At 38.2% G+C, this 21862-nt stretch overlaps 3 protein-coding genes across 5 annotated transcripts; 1 reads left to right on the top strand and 2 right to left on the bottom strand.

Moving 5' to 3' along the window:
* Positions 1-3129: 3129 nt before the first annotated feature.
* lrrc69 (leucine rich repeat containing 69) lies at positions 3130-5552 on the bottom strand (the record flags this gene model as incomplete). The annotated part of the gene is made up of 8 exons (XM_083925521.1): positions 3130-3237; positions 3328-3507; positions 3647-3748; positions 3841-3912; positions 4009-4204; positions 4944-5016; positions 5111-5237; positions 5379-5552. 8 exons carry the CDS (start codon positions 5550-5552, stop codon positions 3130-3132), a joined length of 1032 nt encoding a protein of 343 aa, XP_083781647.1.
* A 1617-nt stretch (positions 5553-7169) lies between these two features.
* Positions 7170-11124, bottom strand: otud6b (OTU deubiquitinase 6B). Of its 3 annotated transcripts, none has more exons than XM_083925518.1 (8): positions 10933-11124; positions 9855-10003; positions 9417-9530; positions 8894-9094; positions 8593-8710; positions 8383-8444; positions 8179-8285; positions 7170-7731 (listed from the first exon to the last, which is right to left on the bottom strand). In XM_083925518.1, the coding sequence occupies exons 1-8, from the start codon at positions 11006-11008 to the stop codon at positions 7647-7649; spliced, it is 912 nt and encodes a 303-aa protein (XP_083781644.1). In that variant the 5' UTR covers positions 11009-11124; the 3' UTR covers positions 7170-7646. The 3 variants fall into 3 exon arrangements, with proteins under 3 accessions (XP_083781644.1, XP_083781646.1, XP_083781645.1); XM_083925520.1 differs by having other exon boundaries at positions 8247-8285; XM_083925519.1 differs by having other exon boundaries at positions 8593-8707.
* Positions 11125-13475: 2351 nt separating this feature from the next.
* rab5aa (RAB5A, member RAS oncogene family, a) lies at positions 13476-21301 on the top strand. Its single transcript, XM_083925522.1, has 6 exons — positions 13476-13631; positions 16387-16605; positions 17997-18148; positions 18889-19011; positions 19238-19331; positions 19559-21301. The coding sequence occupies exons 2-6, from the start codon at positions 16440-16442 to the stop codon at positions 19672-19674; spliced, it is 651 nt and encodes a 216-aa protein (XP_083781648.1). The 5' UTR covers positions 13476-13631; positions 16387-16439; the 3' UTR covers positions 19675-21301.
* The last annotated feature ends 561 nt before the right edge of the window (positions 21302-21862 follow it).

The following is a 21862-nucleotide window of genomic DNA, read 5'->3' as shown; positions in this document are numbered from 1 at the left end:
ATTATTCAGGGATAATATAACATTTTAGAACAAAGTTCAATGCATTAATCATTAAAGGAATAGTTTAATATTTTCGGGAAAAACAGTTATGCGCTTTCTTCTCAAGAGTTTGTTGAAAAGATCGATAAAGATATGACTTTATGGTAAATGTGAAGCTATTGCCAGCAGCAGCTTAGCTTAGTTTAGCTCAAAGACTGGAAACAGAGAAACAGCTAGCCTGTGGCAGGTAACAAAATCCACCTACCGGCTCCTTTTAAAGCTCACTGACACGTCTTATTTGTGCAATCCTAAGAAAAAGTGCTGGTAGAACCTCTAAAGTTATCTGTTTACCTCTGTCTTCCTCCTATTTCCAGTCTTTGTGCAAAGCTAAGGGGAGCATATCTTTGTTCCCAGGGTCCTATTTTCCCCCAGCTCGTTATCATCATAATATGACTCATTAAGGAGACCTTTCAAAGGGTTTCATGTTCTCAGCAATGTTTTCCTGGGTTAAGCTGTTCAAATCAACCACCTACAGCTCATTATAGCCTACTTGTGTTATACTCCTTGAAACCTATGCCCTCAAATATGAGGGCACGACCATTTTTTGACTTTAGACATTGATATCTCTAGAGTGGCAAAATTGATTTTTACTACCAACAGCATCTGGAATGTCCCTATCACTGCGTTCTTTTGCCCTTACCAAACGTTTACATTGTTGGGGCTATATCAAGAGCCCGAGAACATAGGGATGACCCTAAGCTAAGCTGACTGGCTGCTGACTCTCTAGCTTATCTAAAATGTAAAACTATTCCTTTAAGTATCTTGAGATGAGTGTTGAGCCAATACACTCTATTACCATATAATTGATGCAGTATACATTATAGTATAGTCATAATTGAATCTAAGTCCGTACTATGTAGGGCAAATGCATAAGCTCAGATGTTGCTGGAACCCAGTGGCCCTGACTGCTTCCCTTTGTCTCCCTGACCCCAAGGCTTTGTCCACTCCACGCCGACGAGGCCAAGACGGACTGGTGTGCCGTTTAGTTCCACCACACTGGTTGACTTGGCCCAATGCCCTCCTACTCTAATTGACATTTAACTAACTAATCTAACTGGAAGAGGAATCCAGGCTTAGCTGAAATCACAAACACATCTACTTAAACAGGATGGCAGCAAAAATGGGCAGTTGCTGACTTTTTAAAAATGAATAAGGTAAGCGAAAATGAACAAAAGAAATCCTTTTAAAAGGATATGGATTCATAACAGTGGCAACAGTTTGACAGAAAGCCTACAAAGTGGAGACAGAGAGAAAAGTAATTTAGTGTTTGAATGAAACCGGTCTTTTGCCCCTGCAAATGTCACTCGAATGACTGAAGACCCAATGTCCATTTGCATCACCAACCGTTCTCTCTCTATCTCTCTCTTTCTTTCTCATTCATTGTCATTGCCTTTTCCCTTTTTAAGTGCACTTTCGCCCACACCACTTGGAAATTGATTGAAACAAAATGTCACAATTATGCCCTGTAGCTCGCCGCTTCAATTATTCATCAATTAGGGGCTAGGCTCCTTTTTTTCTTTCCTCTGAGCTGATTTTTCATTCAGTTTGCCCGAGATGTATGGCTCCCCTGCTGTTAACCAGTCCAAAGTCATTAGTTTCTGGGTTTGCAATTAAACCTGATGCCTTATGCATGAGGCTCCGACTCAGTAGACACACGCAGCAGCGGCCACAGCAGCCAGCGAACGAGCTAGCAAGCTCTGAAGGCGTGGATGGGAAATTAATTTGCTAGAAATGAAGTTCTCTCTCTCTCTCTCCCCCTCTATCTCTACCCCTCTCTTGTCTGTTAGGTTGGAACAGATGCCACTGGATGAAGATGGAGATAGAGATGGGGTAACTGTGGAGTCTCAGTACAGCTTGATCAGCACTGACAAGGGAATAGGATCTCACTAGATTTACATAGACAAAATGTGCAGGTAATATATATAGTCCACTTTTTATTCAGGTATTACTCGATTTTTTCTTTAGCAGTGTGTGACCTTACCTGCATCTATGCACTCACACCAGTTTATTAGGTACATCTAGCTACAACTAGTGCAGTCAAATACAACAGTTGTAGTTTAAAGTGTCTTTTATTTAACTGCTCTAAAAAGGAGTTGAGTCAACTTTATGATCTTTTTGGAGGATGTAGTTTATGGTGCTGTAAACCTGCATTGCATCATACAGGAGGGCTCTTCCGTGATTTAACCTACCATGTTTGATGAACATGATGTGGACAAAATAATACAAACACCTGTCAGTAGAGCGCAATAAAAAATACAATATTTTAAAATGAAATTGAATTGTAACGGTTGAGTCCCTCTGTTGAACAAACATGGTGCTCTCACAAACAAACTTATTTTCTGAAATAATCGTTTGTTCTATAAAATGTCAGAAAATAGTGAAAAATGCCCATCCTAGTTTCTCAAAGTCCAAGGTGATGTCTTTGAATATATTGTTGTGTGAGTCCAAAACCCAAAGATATTCAGTTTTATATGATATAAAACAGATAGAGCTAGGACATGTTCATATTTGAGAGGGTGAAAACAGCTTTTTCTGTCATTTTTGTCTGGAAAAAAATACTTTGACAATCAAGCATAAATTAAAATAGTTGCCGATTATTTTTCTGTCAAATGACTAATCTGTGCAGCTAACCAATGTGACAAAAACAATCCAGGTGTATAGGATGTATAACATACTTAACCTTGGTGTGCCAACCAAAGCTTTCATACAATTCCCAAAAACTGAATAAACACTGCAACAGCAGGATACCACATTTGTACATTGTGACTTGGCTAACTTCTGTGTACAGCTTAGACAAAACATTGTAGCTATCAGATGAAGCCTTCAAGCAAGATCCAACTGGACAGAAACTTTTCAGTGTTCATTGGATGCCACCTAGTGACCACAGATTCAAATGACATGTGCAGGATGTTTGAAGACCTGGAAATTATAGCACCATATTAATATACCTCATACATACATATCTAACTACTGACAGAAATGCATTGTTTTAATGAGGTTGGTTATTAAATGTGTGTATTAACAGATCTGTGTCAACGGTTTCCGGATAGTGTTTGAGATTATGAATAGTACATTTTAATGAACTTTTATTTATCTTGTAGCAACACCGTAGTAGGAGTGTCCGACCGTATTAAAGCACTTGTACGAACAAAGAAGGGCGCGCACCGGAATGGTCTGCGAGCTCCTCATTTTCATGTCCTGTAACACACATAAAACATGACAATGCTAGAAAATCTTTTCACACAATACCATAATGCGATGATAGTAGGGATAAAACATTAAACCAACCTTCTTTAGACTGATAAAACGCACACACTCCAGCCAGGTGGTGAGAAAGGGGTCCAGGCAGAACGCACAACAGCTGCCACTGGCCAACAGGGCAGTCAGGAGTGGGTAGTGGGGAAGCATCCTGTGGACCAGAGAGGACCTTTTTCTATCCTCTCGTAGGACAAATCTGGCAGCCAGTTCCTGAGAAACAAAGATGCAACGAGAATAATGAGGTGCAAATACAACAACACAATGTTACTGAATACAGACAAAGACGTATATCTTACACAGTGGGTGATACGGAAAGTGTTCTGTCTGTTGTACTAAAGTGACACTGTACCTTTAATGTAAGCACCTCTGCGTCCTGCACCGACGACATCGGTTCACAGCGCACAAACCTGTTGCCTTCATAGTAAAGCTCCTTCAGGGGCAGCAGGTGAAACTATACACAGGAATGTGTCATACAGTGGAAAATACAAGTTGTGGCTTTTATGGCACAGCATTGTGCTGCTGAATTATCACTGTAGACTGTACCTCAACAGGGAACAGGGACAACTTGTTCCCAGCAACATCCAGAACTTGGAGTTTTGTCAGTGCCTTGATTCCCTGGGCGAAATGTAAGGCAATCATGTGGTTATGTAGCTGTCACTATGTACAGTTTTTTAAAAACACAAAGTAAAAATCACACCAGCAAATACCCACCTCTGGGAGGCTGGTCAGCTTGTTTCTGGCTACGTGCAACTTGGTTAGTTCTTTACATTGGTACAGCTGCTGAGGTAGCCAGGACAAGTTATTGGAAGTCAAGTTTATCTCGGACAACATGGTGAGATGACCCAACTCAGCAGGGACCTCCTCCAGCTTGTTATCCAGCACACTGAGATGTCGAAGTCGACTCAAGCTTATGGAAACACAGCAATACGTTATTCTTAATCCCTTTGTGACCTTCTGTGACCATTTCTTGAGATAAATATGAAAAAGTTAATAATAGAGTTAATTTAGCCTCATGTAATAAAATCGACAATCGTCAATAAACATCAAATTTCTTTTTAAATTATTGATTTTTTCTTTCAACGATTATGAAAACAAAATAATTGAAATAAAGCGATTATTGGGCTGCATTCCATTTTACAGTCATGCTCTCGTTTTGTCTTAAAATAAATTACATTTGTAAAAATTCAACACACCCCTTGACCGGTACGCTTTCAGTAGGTCGTAGCCATCATATTTGATCTGTTTATTTTTGTCAAATTTATTTTTATTTATCATTTTTGATATGTTGAGTATATATTCAGTAGCTTTCAGTAGGTTGTGGAAGTGCACCACCACATTGTTTTATTTATTATTTTCGTTTTATTCATTTAAATGTATATATTTATTATGTATCCCTCTCTTTTTTTTCTTTTTTTTGTTGAATTATATAATGTTGATAGAAAAACCAGTGTTAAAAAGCTTGATGTTGCCAAAGTCAATGAGTAACTGTGTTAAATGATCGTGATCTTAACAATAATTATGGTTTACTTTGTTTTTGAGCAGCCCTAATAACATGCAGCCTTACAAATATTAAATCGGTAGTCAACTTCAGAAGCTATTATGAATAACAGTGTGAAGATCTTGGATACCGTGGTGACATAATGTACCTCTTAATCTCTGGTGGGAGTCTTTGGATCTGGTTGTGGTTCAGATTGAGCACAACAAGGTTCTGTAAGCCACCTGTCAAACATAAATATGACAATAATTTCATCTTTGTTTTCTTAACAAATCATCCGAGGATCTAATCATACAGAAGAGTGAGAATCGACCCTACCTATCACACCAGGAGGCACTGCTGCAATTTGGTTGCTGAACAGATACAGTTTCTTCAAGGACTCCAGATGGCCCAGAACAGCGGGGACCTCCTTCAGAGCATTATTGCCCAAATTCAGCGCAACGAGCTTGCAGGCATTTCAAAAAAAAAACGAAAAAGTGTTTAATCACTAATCTGCGTGGTGTGTAAAACATTTAAAAGAGTTGTCTTGGAACATTTCCAGCAAACAGATGAAGCGCGGAGCAAACAAACGGAGCAGACTCACGGTGTGCTGCAGAGAGAGCAGCTCTGCGGGCAGGCCGCTGATGGAGTTGTTGTTCAACAGGAGAACCGAGAGCGCTGTTAGTCTGGAAACACTCTTGGGAACCACACTTATTTTCTTTGAGCTCAGATTTAAAGAAGTCGATTTGCCGTACAGGGCTCTTACCACGGACTCTGTCATTTCAAAAAATAAAATAAAATAAAATAAAACCCACTCCGACAAGCAATTACATGTATGTTTCCATGGCGACAAGACGCTTTTGACCATCAGCACGTCGACGATTAGCTTTGAGGGAAAGGCGGCCCCTAGCGGTGACAGCTGAGCATAGCAGGATGCTTCCTCAGCTCAGTCTGTGGATTCAATATTAATTTAGAAAACTTTAAAAAAGGTAAAAGTAGAAATACCTCAAAAGAAAACTTCATTACAAAGTGTAAGAGAAGCAATAAAACAGTCTGTATGTATATATTTTTTTTTACTCAAGTAAAAGCACAAAGTATTTGCATCAAGATACAGTATACTTAAGGTGCCAAAAGTAAAAGTACTCATTATGCAGACTGTGTACAGTATATATATATATATATATATATATATATATATATATATATATATATATATATATATAGGAAATTAATATGGATTGTATTTATTAATTAATTAACGTGTACATCACATTAATGCTGCAGCTGGTAAAGATGAGGATTGTTTTACTACTTCATATTTTTATCTTAAATCTATAATAAAAGATTATCATTCATTTGTTGATTTTATTTTGTATCATTGATCTGAATCTGCAAAGTAATGTAAGTCATCAAATAAACGAAGTGAAAAAGTACAATATTTCCCTCTAAAATGTAGTTGAGTAAAGGTTTAAAGCGGCAAAGAAAATGGAAATACTGAAGTATAAGTACCTGAAAATTGTACTTGAGCAAAATGTACATAGTTACTTTCCACCACTGATGTTATATAAATCATGACTGGATTAGTAATATTAATACTTGTGCATTAAAGTGTAAGGAGAGTTTTGATGTATCTGGTCAAGGTGAAGATAGTTTGACATACTTATATGAGTGTGATGAGTGTAACACCTATTTCTTTATTTAAATTGTAATTTCTTATGCAAGGTCTGTTTTGTAAGAACTGGGAGGCACCATGGGTGCTTCAGGTTTATATATGCAGGATTCGGTCTAACATGCGCCTCAGAGGGTCTTTTTTTATCTAGGCAGAAGTAGCCATGATACCGTTGTTCTCTGCTCGCTTTGCCAAGGATAAACCACAAACATAATCTATTTGAAAAAAAGCCTTTTTCTAAACTTAACATACAGTATTTATTGTATGTTGAATATCAAAGTTAAGTATAGCTGTAAAAAATATGTAATGAAGTAAAATATTTCCCTATTAAACGTAGTGGAGATAATGTAAGATGGTTGGCATTTTCCAACATTATTTAGTGAGAGAGTGAAAGACAATGAGCGTTGGATCGTATTTTCTAGGCCTCCAGCATGTGTACAGTTTACCATAGGAGGAAGCTGACAACTTGAATTAACCTGAGGGAGACCATCTGTTGTCAAAATGTCGTGTGTAGACTAAAACAACTGAGACAGATTAAGACAGCAGTGTGCAGGTATTGCTTCATATTTTTGTACAGATAGTTGTTGCCGACACCTCAAGAATGAATGGATGTGCGCACTGCAAGAAAAAAGAAGTAAGAATGAGAAATAATAAAACAAAAAGCAGTGACATTCCTTTTTAGTATTGTATATGTTTATGTTACATTGATATGATTTACAAGTTCCACAATTAAGTTAATTCCTTGAACACGGCTGAAGTTCAACAACCCCTCAGTGGCTCTATTGATATTTGGAGTGACATGAATGATCAACAGCTCCTGCAGCCCACTCCTGCCCATTTTGGATCAAAAGTATGCGGTACGCCATCGCTCCCCAAAATGGGTTGAACTGAACCCTGACTGGGGGTCATTGGCATAGACCACTGGGGTGTCCAGTAAACTTCTCTTCAATGCTACTTTCCATTAGCACAATGATACTGTTTTCAGAACTATATTTCCCTCTCCCCACTGATATCGTTTTGACTTACAAACACAGACATACCACGAATGTACCATGTGTGTTTAAACCGTTCTGAAAACAGCAACATTCTCTGTTAACCTCAGTTCAACAGAAGTGCACGTTAGTATTTAGGGGCCCTTGGTGTGAGCGGTTTGAACACTCTGCATCGCACACACTCGTCTATGTCACACCGAGACTGAGCTGTCTCTCAGCTGTCCTCCGCGTTGGTCGGGTCCTTTAGCCGCTCCACAGAATTGTAGTGCTCTCCTAGTCCATAGGCATGACGCATATAGCTGCAAGCAATGAAAAATATATTCTGAGTCAAAATTCTGAAACGTTTAGTCAGAATGTGTAATGTGACATTGTTCATGCATAAATTAAGAGTGAGTATGCTTTGTGATAACCATGTTGTTATCTTATCGATTCTTTAACATTTACATGCAGTTGGATGAGGGTCTAAAAGTGTCATATTATGTTCTTCATTACAGTGCATTGCATAGTAATGTCTTCAGCCTCATATTAAACACTTATTTAACTGTAGATATTTGAACAGTTACGCTAATGACACCTGAATAACCTGAAAATTTGTTTTTACAAATATGTTACCCGTACAATATTGTTGTTGTTAAATATGTTGTTTGTATAGCTGGAGTTTGAAACAAAAACAATTTTCCCCTGGGATTATTAAAATATTTCTGATTCTGATCCTTGACGAACATAACAACGTATATACAACGTACACAAGTGTGATGGGTTCACTATTAAATTCCTCCCCAATTTTTATAGATGGGGACTCTGCCTGGATCACCTCTATTGGCAGCTGAAGAACTTGGGTCAAAGCTCGCAACTGTTGGTGGAAAAGACATGAAAAGGAAAATAATCACTGAAAAGGACAACGAGCAACAGCACAGTGAATCTGCCAAAAAAAAAATGTAAGAACTCACTTCCAATTGTCCACCCCAAGCCGCTGTGTGCTCCACGTCACTGCAGTATTTCTCAAACTCATCTGGAAACCAACACTTGCATGAATACTGTGCACACACATAATTACTTTCTAAAAATGTAATATGTCATATGGAATATCTATGGTCTTTAATATAGTCATACATATGACGGATTGTTTCTAAAAACCAAAAGAAAGATCAAAGTGTTACCTGTTGAGTACATGTCACCAGTGTTGGGGTTGGTGAGGAAAGGCAGGAAGTCATCCGCATGGCTTCTCATGTGCTCAGCAGTGCAGGACCGCAGTTCTTTAACACCCATTAACCCCTGCTGGAATAAAACAGAACAGAACATGTACTCTGTGTGTACTCCTGTTGAACAACATGTTTTTCCCATCAGCATTTTCAGTTGAGGTGACGCTAAACGGGTCAGTGTGGACTTTTACTTATCACATTTTCTGATTAGGTGTTCAAACAACAGCTGCAGCTATGATGCTCCTATAACAATATGTACCTTTGTTCGCTGTGCCAGCTGATCTTCAATGGCACGGTACATGCAGTGGCCATCGGAAGAGATCTCCTTGATCTGAAGCTGTTGCTGCGCGAGTTTGTGAGCCAGCTTCAAACCCTCCTGGTGCCTCACACCCTGCAGGTTTTGCACCTCGGCCTCTGCTATCCTGCTTTCCCGCTCCTTCTCCTGGGCAGCCTTCTTGTCCTGGAGAGGATCATTTAAAATGAAAATGCAGTTAACTAGAATCTGAAACCACGGCTGAAACAAAATTGAAAAGGAACGCAATCACAGATGGTAAGTTGAAAATACCAATATTATAAATTAAATGTTAAGGAATTAACCTTCTATAGAGGTACTGACGTGTTTATTATTCAGAATGTTGTGATTTGTGAATGGGAACTCTAGTAAATACGGATGATAGATCGCTGTGCTTCCTCCACTGTACACTAAGTAACAGTTATAGTGCTGTGGCCACTAACAAACAACACTTGAAATGGTCCCGTTAAAGGTGGAACCTGTATCTCACCCTTCTCTTCTGGGCCTTGGTTACACGTGGCTGGCTGACCTCTTCTTCTTCTTCTTTTTCTTCTTCACCACCCTCCATCTTTATGGTCTCCATTCCATTTACCACTTCATTCACCTTTTAAGATTGAGTGAGGAGAATGTTTGTTCAGTTGCACATTGACATTTTCTACTAAACAGACTTCATGTAAACATGAATAATGAGAAAGAAATGTGTAAAAATGTATTCTGTGCATACTTTGCTCAGTACACACGTCCTTGTTTTACAGTTGGTTAAATACAACTATGTGCATTTTAAAACAACTATGTGTCTAGTGTGAACGATACAACAATACCTGTCGTGCAATCAATTATACAGTGACTGCATTAAAAACGGTACATCTTTTTTAAATCCTAACGCGTAGCCATGGGATCAGTCAACTGTCTGAATGCAGATAATTACCTCCGTGCTGGGTGTTGATTTGAGTTGCCTCAATTCCTCCTCGTGTTTCTGGCTGAGGTCAGCCTCTATCTTTGCAATCTCCTCCGTCATCTGCTTCCTCCTTTTCTTGTCATTTTTGGGGATTGCATTTTTCATGCTCTGGATTTTAGCTGAAAATTAAGCACAAGAGCGGATTGTCTTGACAAAACAATACTGACCTACACACGTTCACTACAGAATTCAGCTCTGAAGTGGTGCTAGAAGTTGGTTGGAAAAAAAAATATGTATTCATTTGATAGCCGCCAGGATTATCAACATCGGAATCAGGAATACTATGAAAGTTATATTATATAGTATTATCCTAAAAATGATCCTTTTCAATTGTGCAATATTGAGTTCTGTGTACAGCAATAATAATTAGCCTTTACCTGCATTGATACTGCACTTGTTAGTACCACACAATAGTTCCCATTTTACAGCCATGTTATTATTGACACTGTTGTATGTAATGTAGTATTCCTTTTTTTAAATCTTTTTCCCATTTATATTGTTGCTATACATTGTCAAATGATGCACATATTTTTGTTTTCAATTTAAATTTACATGAAGTCAGCGTCTGAAAACCAATGATATCTCTCTTTTAGTTCTTCCATGTGTTTTATGTTTACAACGCTGTTTTAATGCTGTCACTGCTGATGAATAAAAGGTAATAAGAAAGAATTTAAAAGCTTACGAAAAACAGTTTCAGTCCATATAGATCTGTATATAATAATCTATATTCTAGTAAAAAAAGAAAGCATAAATGGACTGGTGAATAGTACGTTTCCTCAGAATTGTCTCCTGTGAAATGACAGGTTTCACTACTTGACTTACTGACTTTATTGTGCTGGACTCCAAGACTTAAACAGCAGATGAGATGCAAACAAACTGACAGCAAAGGTTCAATTTCAGCTCCAACCAAGGAGTGAACCAGTGGGGGAATTGTTGGGTCTTTACCTACTCTGTAAAGTGTCCTGAGATAACTTTGGTTATGATTTGACACTATAAATAAAATTGAATTGAAATTGAATTGAATTGAACCAGTCGAGGTTATATCTACCTTGCATGTCTTTCTTTTCCCTGCGGTGCAGCTTTGCCAGCTGCTCCTCCCGGGTCTCCGCTGTCTCCTCCTCCATGACTGGAGGCTGCTGCTCGCTTTGAGCCGTGTTAGGAAACCAACAGCCGTTACAGAAACTAAGATAAAACACAGATAAATGTAGATTTATTCCACAATAAATAAAACGTGCTGATATGGCCTTAACCGGAAAGACCAGGAGAGCAGGGCGGGGATTTCTTCTTCTTCTTCTCTCAGCTAAACTCCGAGGTTAATTAGGCCATAGCGCCGCCTGCTGGTGCATCTGTGTGCTACAGTTGTCTCATGACAGCAGCCAGCTGTTCAATCAAATCATCCTTTCACATTTGTGTAGTTAGGTATTCAACCCATGTGACGCATTTCAAACAGGAGCGTGTCTTAGAGCAGTGAGAGAACACACTGTTCTTGATACAGGTGACCTGTTGGCTCATGCAGTCTCAAATACATTTGAGATTTTGTGGACAGTTGTTACAAAATGCTTGTTTACTTCCCCTCTGTCTTATAAGCTGCTCATGCATCATATCCACTCTTCTCTCCAGTGTTAAGATAAATTATGGGTTCTATAATAAATTAATAAAATAATGAACAGAGCCCAGCGATCATTGCTTTTTACACAAACTGAGTAACAATAACTCAATCAACTATTTATCACTTTAATAATGTTTTGGGTTTTTTTTATGTATAAAATGATAACTATGTCAGGCTATTGCAAATGATCTCTTCTGGGGTTGTATCTCCTTCAGTGTCCAATTACTCTGGCACACTTAAAGCTGTATGCATGATACTGTATTCTATACTATTATATTATTATATGAATATACATATATAATACTTTTAATAGCTCTATGAACTTTCAATGATGTTATCTATGGTCCTTGAAATGTTTATTAGCCTTTCCTGGAGGCTATCTAAACACTTTTCAAGAATAACCTGGAAAAATTAAGGGAACACAACCCTGAGGTTTTTAAAAAAGTGTCATACAAACTTCTGGGAACGATCCTAGAAACATTAAATGATAACATTCTTTAAAGATTGCAAAAGATATAACAGGTACCTGTTGTCGTTTTCCATTTCTCGTACACAAAATGATGTTTATTTTCTGAAATCAATATTTCTTTCTTGTGAAATACCTTCACCTTTTCAGGCCTCTCAAAATTGATCCAGTCAAACAGTCTGAAACAGAGAAATCATTATTTAATTGAAATTCTTGAAACTAGTGTGGACATGTGTGATGGGAGTCAAAAATAGTTCAAGCCAAGCCAAAAGCGTGGTTGAGAACCACTGCTTCAGTTGCACGGTTAATATCAGTAACCATAACAAAACTTGCCTTATTGTGACACAAATATTGATTTCTGTTCATGGACACATCACACGTCTCCCATCCGCTTCAGCTTTGTTCCTTTCTATACAAACAACATACAGTCATGCATATTGTTCCTAGGCTGTATTGATAAATATCTAATGTGGCTGTGAAACAATGCAATATTGTAAAAATACATAAATGTGCAATAAATACAAATATTAGACCAATGATAATGTCTATAGTAAGCTCATAATGTGTTGATCAATATTTTTTGTAACTTCTTTAATTTTCTATTTTGTTGGATATTTTTTGTTTACTTGTTTTCTATTGTTTTTATTTTTTGTTCAACATTACATGCTCAAAATTCATAAGTAAATAAAAAAAATGAACTGCTTGTTTTGAATGTTGAAATAGTTCTAATTTTTTTCCAGAACGACACAGTAAACTGACGCTCCCAGAATAATTTTTACAGTATTTCTTTTGGCTTAGAAACTTTTTTTTTTGCTAAGAAACTATTTATTTAAATATTCAATTCATACAGGAGGTGTCAAACACTAACATATAACACAACACATGAGAGCTTTTTCACATCCAAAAAAACAAACAATGAATAGAAAAGAATAATACAGCAAGGATCTCAAATTAAATTAAAAAAATAAATAAATAAACATGTCAAAACATAGATTCATGTAATAATCTCTGTTATGAATAATTTCATTAAATGCCAGGGGGTACATCAAATATCTTTTCATAGTTGTCTAAAAGTGTTTTTGACTACGGCTAAGGATTTATAAAGGGAATTTAATTCAATCCAAAAATTAGAAAAGGTTGGTGTGGAGGCAGATTTTTTGTGCTTGTGAGTAAAATATTTACCAAAAAAAGGAAAAAACTAACCAAACACCGAAGACACTTATTTTCATAGTAAAATATAACATATTTAAGGGGAAAGCAGAATGATATGTTGGATAATACAAGTGCACAAGTCTGACCCAAATTGCATTGTGACATTACATTAAAAAAATAGATGGTTTAAAGTTTCATCAGCATGCCCACACAAAAAACACCATAGCTGTCCCCGTCCATGCATTTTGAAATGAGGGTGTTAATAGGATTTATTTTGCTTAGGTACTAATTAGAGGAGGGCGACGCGCTGTGTGACGTGGCACGGGGGGCGGAAGAGCTTGTTTGTGTTTTGGTTCTAGGGGGAAGTTGCGAGAAGAAAGAAAGGAGGAGACGTGACGGGATTGTTGAAATTATTTTTCTTGGTTCCCCAACACCACCGACCCCACCACAGTGGCCCGGGTTCCGTGTGTAAATACTACAGCAGTGGTATTCAAAGTTCAAAACGTCGCCTGGCTCTCAGGTACAGTGAACTTGACAAGAATCGACAAGTTGTGGTTACCAGCTGACTGTCTCCTAGCTGTTAGCTGTTAGCCTAACCTCCAGCTAACGTCGCTGATGGTTGATAGCCGAGGGAATGCAGAAATACGGGGCGTTGTCATGTCTTATCGAGTCCAGCTATTCCTCGTATGTGTTGATGCGGTGTCATTAGCAGGTGGTTAGTAATGTCTGGTTAATGAAGCTGATGACAGTTGACTTTGTGAGCGCTAACAGCTAAATGGGTGGGACGCTAACACTGCTAGCAGGCTAGCGTCAGTGTTAAATTGATGGTTTTGGCTTCTTCTCCTTTAAAATAACGTACGCCAGCTAGCACAACATTTCGGTTTGATATCTTTGTGTCGCAGTACAACGACTTGACTTGTCAACCCGTCGTGTTTGTTTTGTGCAACTTATTTAGGTGTCGTTTTGTGTGCTTTTTCTTAAAGAGGCTAACGTCACTGGACAGTTAAAAGGCAACTACGGTTGGCTAATAGCAAGTACGCTCACTACCTAATGTTAGACAACAAAAACACAATTTGGAAAATGGCGTCGTCCTCTAAAATCAAAACAGAAGCATGGCTAACGTACAGCGTGTTTACAGTCAACTAATGGCAGTCAAATTCAAATGTTTTGTGAGCAGTGCAGTGCGCAGTGTTTGTTGACAGTCCCTGCCGTGTAAGCGAGTACACGCAGTTATGTTTTTTACGCAGCAGCCCTTTAAAGGCATATTTGTTTTCCTCTTGCTCACCTCCGTTTAATTCAGTTCAATGTCATGCACAGTTCCAAATCATAACAAAAGTTATCTCAAGACACTCTACATATAGAGTAGGTCTAGGCCACACTCCTTTATGATTTACAGAGACCCAACAATTCCTCCATGACCAGCAGCAAGTCGTACTATCTATAATATATAATATACCGTTTAAATGATTCATTTTTAGAATAAATGCCAGTCCTACTACTACCTTGAGAACGACTAACGACATCACTATTCACTTTCTATTGCTTTGTGTGAGCTTTTTATTCAGAGTTATTTCCCATTCCCGGATGTGTTTTGTCATTTTAGAAAATCATTTGACAGGTGTACGAATGCAATTCTACGTATATTATTATTATACTTTAAAGAAATCCCTCCTTATTGTGTTATTGATTCAGCACAGGCTTTGGTATTACAACTTAACTTAATGTATTACACACACAGGTTTAAACTATGGCCTAAAACTTCACTACAGAGGCCAGCACAATATCAACAAAATGTCACTAATGTGGGTTACAAAGATGTCTTGTTTTGCACAGGCATTGCATTAGGGAGCATATGTGAGTATGATACGATATCAGTTTATTTGTTAGTATGCATGATATCTGTTACCTGGATAAGGAACACACTGTGAAGTCATAATAGTAATGATTTTTTTTAGTCAGGGGCAAGATTTCATAGATCATACTCAGGAAAACTTCTCCCTGCTAATCAGACATAGACTTTTTCCTCCTGATAACAACCATCTGTTGTCTACAAATTAGTCAGCAGTCCAGTACTAAATAAGTTACTAAGTAATGCATGAATGCATGGCATGTATCCATCCATGCAGAGGTTCTTGTCGTTGTAAGAGGCTCAAGTAATGTGGGTGGGTGAAACTACTGTGGTTCTTGACAAGGCTTCCTTTGCTCGATGTTGCTGTATGTGGTGGGCTCTCTTTGCCTCTTTCATCATGCTATTCATTAAGGCAAGGCATGCCTACTCATGTTCGTAACTGGAAAAATTGTGGGCTTTGCATTTTTTTCAAGTGTTTATAATCCATTCAAATGATTTGATAATAAGTTTAGAAATTGATTTACCTTTTCTATTCTTTAAGACAAAAATTAAGGTAATGATTGTATACATTTTAAGCATATTTTGTCAACATTTGAATTTATTCATTGCATAGTTTGAAATGCGTATTTATTGTAGAAGCCTGGTATTTTTTGTGATTGTAAAGTACACAATGTAAAGAAATATGATACTACTGGAATAAGGCTTACTTCCCTTCCCGTCAGTCTATTTATCAGTCTAGCTGTAGTTTGTATGATTTACATTTTTTAAATATTTTTAAATTGATTTTTTCATGTGGTTCTTCTTAGTTAGAGGGTCTTCTGATTTGTTTGTATGGTGGTATTCTAAATAGGCAACGAATGCTTGCTCCCCCTAGGCTATTTGGAAAATTACACATATACGCTTTTTTAAATTATTACATCCATTTTTATTGTTGTTAAACTGCATCCGTGCTATTGTTTGCATTCTGTTCTCCCAATACTCTTTAGAATTCTTGCAATGCCCAGTATCACATGTTCATTAAGAGAAGTCAGGGAAAAGATCACAGCTAAGACTTGTATATTTCATATTGTTTGCAGCTGTTCAATCACACTGAAGTAAAAGTTTTTAGTGTTAAAAGTTTTACTTAAAACCAACAGCTGCTCCTACAATTACCCTCAGTAGGTTTTAATTTTCCACTTTTTGCACATAGTAATGCTGTATTATTCTCTGTGTCATATCAGAAAACACATATTTTGTTCTATTTTGAGCCACGTTAATTCCCCCATCATATATATATATATATATATATATATATATATATATATATATATATATTACATTTCACTCAATGTAAACAAATATGTTTTGTTGTGTTCATATCGGAAAAGTTCAACACATATTTGTTACTCCTTCGTAAGCTTATTTATTATCTTGTTTCTTTCAACAGAAGTCCTGATAGTGAGGTTTGGCACACAGGACACCGGGGGATCTGACTAGGTCATGGCCAATCGAGGAGGAGCTACGAGGCCCAATGGACCCAATGCAGGGAACAAGATTTGTCAGTTTAAACTTGTGTTGTTGGGGGAGTCTGCGGTTGGGAAGTCCAGCTTAGTGCTCCGCTTCGTCAAGGGTCAGTTCCATGAATTCCAGGAGAGCACAATAGGAGGTGAGCTTCATATTTATAAACCAGGTTATTTCTCATGAGCTGTTACTTGGTTGTTACCCAGCCATGTGCGTTTCAGAATAGGTGCAGTTCCTTATAGGCAATTGGGTGCTTCGCTGTTGTCACAACAACAACTTTACCCCCGTTAGATTCTCCACAATTGAATTGTTAAGTTCATTTAATGGAAATCATGCTTACCAAAGAATGATTCATTCAAATTTTCCATAATAATAATAAAACGACAAGAAAACACGGCAAATACCTGTTTGGTGGTTGTAAACTCCGAACATTGGTCCATAGTTTGGTTATCCCTTCCTTTTAGTCTGTTAGTGTCCACCAATCAAAAGGGTTCTTCATAAAAATGTGTTACGTTATAAATGTTGTGTGGAGTCCATTGCCAATGGTCTGCTAACTTGTTTCGTGAAACAGAAATCAAACTTGTTTAGATGGTTCAGACCGAAAATACATTTCCTCTTCGTCCAGCACAGGATGGCTGGGTATGCTTGTTTTTGTTAGGTAGCTGCCTGCAAAATAAAAGTATTCCTTTGTTTTTCAGTTTAGTTGTCACCCCGGGATAGCCCCTGAAGTACAGAAAGCGCTCCAAGTGTGGAACGTCAATATGGCTTATGTTTTATGCATTTGTGGTAGAACGAGCTGTCATTGGCTATAAGCATATCAATCATGAGGATTGTAATCAATCATTTTCCCTTTTCAATAGTGTATTGCATAGGTTGTAATGTTGAATGGGAGCCAAGCTACATCAACACATAACCTGCTTAACAGAGCTAAGTTCCTCCTTACAGGGCCAGCAATCAAATAAATGACAGAAACATTATCAAAAATAATCATCAGCAACATATGCCTGTAAAATATTTACTTGTCAGCTTAATGCTTCAGTATATTTTTTCAGTGTCAGAAGGGAGTGAAAGCAGTTGGCACAATTGTGTGTCCAAACACACTTTTGGCAGTGTAGGAGAGGTTTTGTGACAACATTGACACCATACACTAAAACCTCCCTAGCTCCCATAAGATTAGGCCTAGAGGTCTCGAAATGTATGCAGGTCTTATTGACAAAATGAAGAAGTGGTGTGTGGTGATTTACATAGTGTGGCATAAAGCATTAGTGTTATTGAAATATTATTTATTATCAAATGAAATGATATTTGTACAGAAGCACTTGAATTGAGTTATAAATGTCATCTGTCTCTTTTCCACTGAAGCAGAGATTTATTTCTACAATGTCTTCGTCTCACATAATGGAAACAAATTGCAATGATTTGTTTTCGTATAATATGACCTGTATTGTTTACATGGCATTATAAAAAGTATTGTTTATATCTTAAATCATGATTATATAATGCTGACTCATCCCTCACCTTATTTTTTCCTTTCAGCTGCATTTCTTACCCAGACAGTGTGTCTAGATGACACAACAGTGAAATTTGAAATCTGGGACACTGCGGGTCAGGAGCGTTACCACAGTTTGGCACCCATGTATTACAGAGGAGCACAGGCCGCTATCGTGGTCTACGACATCACAAACGAGGCAAGTTCATTCACCCCAGATAAAGTTCTTATTACTTCAGAAGTGTACAACCAGTTGTAGTTTAAACGCAGTGGCTGGGGGACTATAGGAAAATGGCTGAATTTGAAAGGAAATATATTTTGAAGTTAAAGTCTCCGGCGAAATTGGACCCCACAGTCTTTTTCAGCATGCATATACATCAAGTAAACCATCGAGACAAGTTTTTTGGGTGATCACCTATTTAAAGAGAAATACTTTAACCACAAATATTGCTCAAAATAGCACCAAACTTCTGCAGTAGCACGATTAGGGTCCCTACGCATAAAACGAAGCATGTTCATATCGACAGCCTGTCAGTATGAACAGAGCCGGCTGCTAAGGCTTGTAACATTGTAAAAAACTATTTTTCAATAAACTCTGGGCTCTCTAACCATGTTGTTGGTGCTTCATGTTATGTGTAGAGACAGTTATAATGCTACTTCAAAGGTTTGGTGCTATTTTGAGCAATATTAATGGTTAAATAAAAACATTTTGGATGCGTTCGGCACTCTGCCAGAGCCACTCAGTGTTAGCCATGTCTGGCTGCTAGCAACTGTACGGGATTTCTCTGTTAATAGGTGATCACCCAAAAAAACGGTCTCGAAGTCTTATTTGACGTATATTCATACTGAAAAAGACAGCAGGGTCCAATTTCGCCGGCGTTACACTCTAATGATCACATGAGGGTATTGACGGATCACACTCATTTCTTCTGTTTTTAGGAGTCCTTTGCACGGGCAAAGAACTGGGTGAAGGAGCTGCAAAGACAAGCTAGCCCCAATATAGTCATCGCTCTGTCAGGCAACAAAGCTGATCTAGCCAGCAAGAGAGCTGTCGACTTCCAGGTCAGAACAAACGAACAAACCGAAAAAGGTTTGAAGAAACTGAAGACTGTTGAAAGTCGGTCTTAGGTTTGCATTTCTTGGCAAAACTGATCTCCTACGTCACATGGATATCCCTGTTTCGTCTCCATTAGTTTTCACTGCCACATCTAATGTTGTTTCATGTCCCTGAATGCATGCATTTGTGAGGACATATTGAAAACTCATGATGTCAACATTGTGTTGCCAGGATGCCCAGTCCTACGCAGATGACAACAGCTTACTTTTCATGGAGACGTCGGCCAAGACATCTATGAATGTGAATGAGATATTTATGGCTATTGGTGGGTAATTCCTGACACTTTTTCAATTCATAAATTTTGCCATTGGATTTGTATGATGCATATAGATAAATAGATAGATAGACCAGAGCCACCTTGATTAATCCTTCTGTTATTTGATGTTTTTGATGATTTATATGAAGTTATTTCATTTATAACTTGTGCAGCATGCAACTGAAAAGTTCCTGTGTCTTTTATGTTGTTTATTATGGTTTGCTTTTTCCCTTCAGCAAAGAGATTGCCCAAGAGTGAGCCACAGGCTGCAGGAGCCAGTAGCGGGCGGAACCGGGGGGTGGACCTGACAGAAGCTGCCCAGCCGGCCAAGGCTCCATGCTGCAGTAACTAACGTGAAGAGCACCTTCCCTCCAACCAACCAGTAGAGCAGTAACTCTTGCGGCCGATGCCATGAATGCCGACGCAGTTACAATGTTGTTGCAATGTGTTGTACTCTTATCTCCGATTCTCTGATCTGCAAAACAAGACAAGAACCCCCCCCCCCCTTTTTCTTTTTTTTTCAGTAATGAACACATTACACTCATCTCTCCAAATGACCCTGCCTCTTTTCCTCCATCATGACTCATCTGTTACCTGGTTAAGCCTCTTAACCATTATTTCCTACTTTCTGACATCCAGGTTGTTACATCTATCAGTTATTATTGATAGATTAATGACTGCCAATATTAGAGACATTAACGCGCCCTACCTTCCATCATCTTCTTTTCAACATATAGATATGAAATCCATTTAGAGGAAGCAGTTACTTCCCTTTTTGTGGGATAGCTTAAGACTTTACTACTGCATTTGTCATACCAGTCTTTTGTTTTTGTCAGTTTTTGGATCATTTGGTTTCTCATTGTTTGCTACCATTTTTGCCGAAATTAAGAATGCACAAACCTGTATACTTACATGGCCTAAAATAGAAAAACAAAAAACTTTTGTCTGTAGTAGCACAACAAAAACGTCTATTAGAGAAAAAGGTGTGTATGGCTGTGAATCTAAGAAATAGAAAAGGCAGAGGGTGGAGAGCTTGAAAGAATTCTAAGCTCCACATGTCTCGTCACTTTTATCCTAAAGTTTAAAAACATTTTTGGACTGTGTTCCTTTTAGACTCTCTCTCTGATTCCCTCTGCCTGCCCACACTATCCATGTCCTTTCCCCAACTGAACCCACAGTAGCACTAGTGTACATTCTTAAAGGCTCTGTTTTGGGGCCATGACTGCTTCTAGCTGTGGCATTGTGCAATGTTTCACAGTATTTACTCTGTGACTTTAGTGTCTGCAAGGACCAATGCAGCACAGCAAAACCCCGTTCCACCCACCTGTCTCCACAACAAGGCACAGGAGTCCCTGGGGTGCACATCAGTGTCACCACCTTCCCATCTCCTGATGCAGTGTCCTTTCATACATCTTGTGTAGACCATCCCTTTGTGGATATAGTGGGGTCTCGTGGTTTCTGTCTTTGGATGATTTAGTTCATGCAGATTACCTTTTCCATTGTCCATTGTGTTTATGTTGGTGGAAGGCTTCTTGGTTTGCACCTGGTAAAAAACAAAGGTGATGGTAGTGAGCTGGGAGTTGCAATATGTAAGGCTGCTTCATAATCACCTTTTGAATCAATTAATTATTTGTCACCTTCTCTTGTTTAAGGAAGTGCTTTAGACACAGTTGTGTGTCAGTGTGTACACATTGGGCCAGGGCTGGCTGGCTGATGACAGGTTTCATCCATGGACTCACTCACACGTGCGTGCGTGCACGTGTGTGCGCGTGCGTGCACACATTAAATTGACCTAAACATAAGCACACACGCACACAGTCTGTTACACCCATCCCTCACTTATGTTGGGCACACACCTTTTTCACATCTCACCCACTTCTGTACATTGTTTTACACATACACACACACACACACACACACACACACACACACACACACACACACACACACACACACACACACACACACACACACACACACACACGGTCAATAACTTTTTTTTTTCTTACTGGTCTTAACCCATGCCTTGCACTAATGACGCTCATGAATATATCTTGTCATAATTACAGCCAGTGTGATATAAATATATATATATATATATAAATATATAAATAATATACTGTAAATAGGGTGTTGCAGTGTAGTCTACCTTTTTTCGGTTACCAGTGAGAGGACTAATGCTTGCTAGGGAGTTGTCTAGATAATCATAAAAAAACTGTACAGTTGGCAGGGGAAAAAAACAGCTACAATCTGGTTTTGAAATTTTGTTGCTGTTACTTTTTTTCACACAAATGGTTAAATTATAATCAGTGGTGGTCTTTATAACTGTATGTAGTGTTATTAACACAAAATGAAATTGCATTTATTTTGTCATCTGTCTTGTACCTTTTTGTCAAAAGAAAAAACGAATATTCAAATGTTTTGGTTTCTATTTTTTAACTTGATCTCTTTCTTGCATTTCACTAATTCTTTTTTTAGTGGCATCAGGCTACTTGTCCAGTACTCCTCCCTGTAAGTAGACCCGGACTTCCAGAGACACT

Source organism: Echiichthys vipera (genome assembly GCF_963691815.1).
Source record: "Echiichthys vipera genome assembly, chromosome: 13".
In the NCBI taxonomy this organism is placed as follows: domain Eukaryota; kingdom Metazoa; phylum Chordata; class Actinopteri; order Perciformes; family Trachinidae; genus Echiichthys; species Echiichthys vipera.
This window is presented reverse-complemented; position numbering and strand designations above follow the sequence as displayed.

Coding starts and splice junctions, on each gene's coding strand:
- otud6b (XM_083925518.1), bottom strand. CDS start 11,008: ATGGAGGAGGAGACAGCGGAGACCCGGGAGGAGCAGCTGGCAAAGCTG. Junction 10,004..10,932: donor GGAAAAGAAAGACATGCAAG/GTAGATATAACC, acceptor CTTAATTTTCAG/CTAAAATCCAGAGCATGAAA. Junction 9,095..9,416: donor CCAAGGCCCAGAAGAGAAGG/GTGAGATACAGG, acceptor GATCCTCTCCAG/GACAAGAAGGCTGCCCAGGA.
- rab5aa (XM_083925522.1), top strand. CDS start 16,440: ATGGCCAATCGAGGAGGAGCTACGAGGCCCAATGGACCCAATGCAGGG. Junction 16,606..17,996: donor CCAGGAGAGCACAATAGGAG/GTGAGCTTCATA, acceptor TTTTCCTTTCAG/CTGCATTTCTTACCCAGACA. Junction 19,332..19,558: donor TGAGATATTTATGGCTATTG/GTGGGTAATTCC, acceptor TTTTCCCTTCAG/CAAAGAGATTGCCCAAGAGT.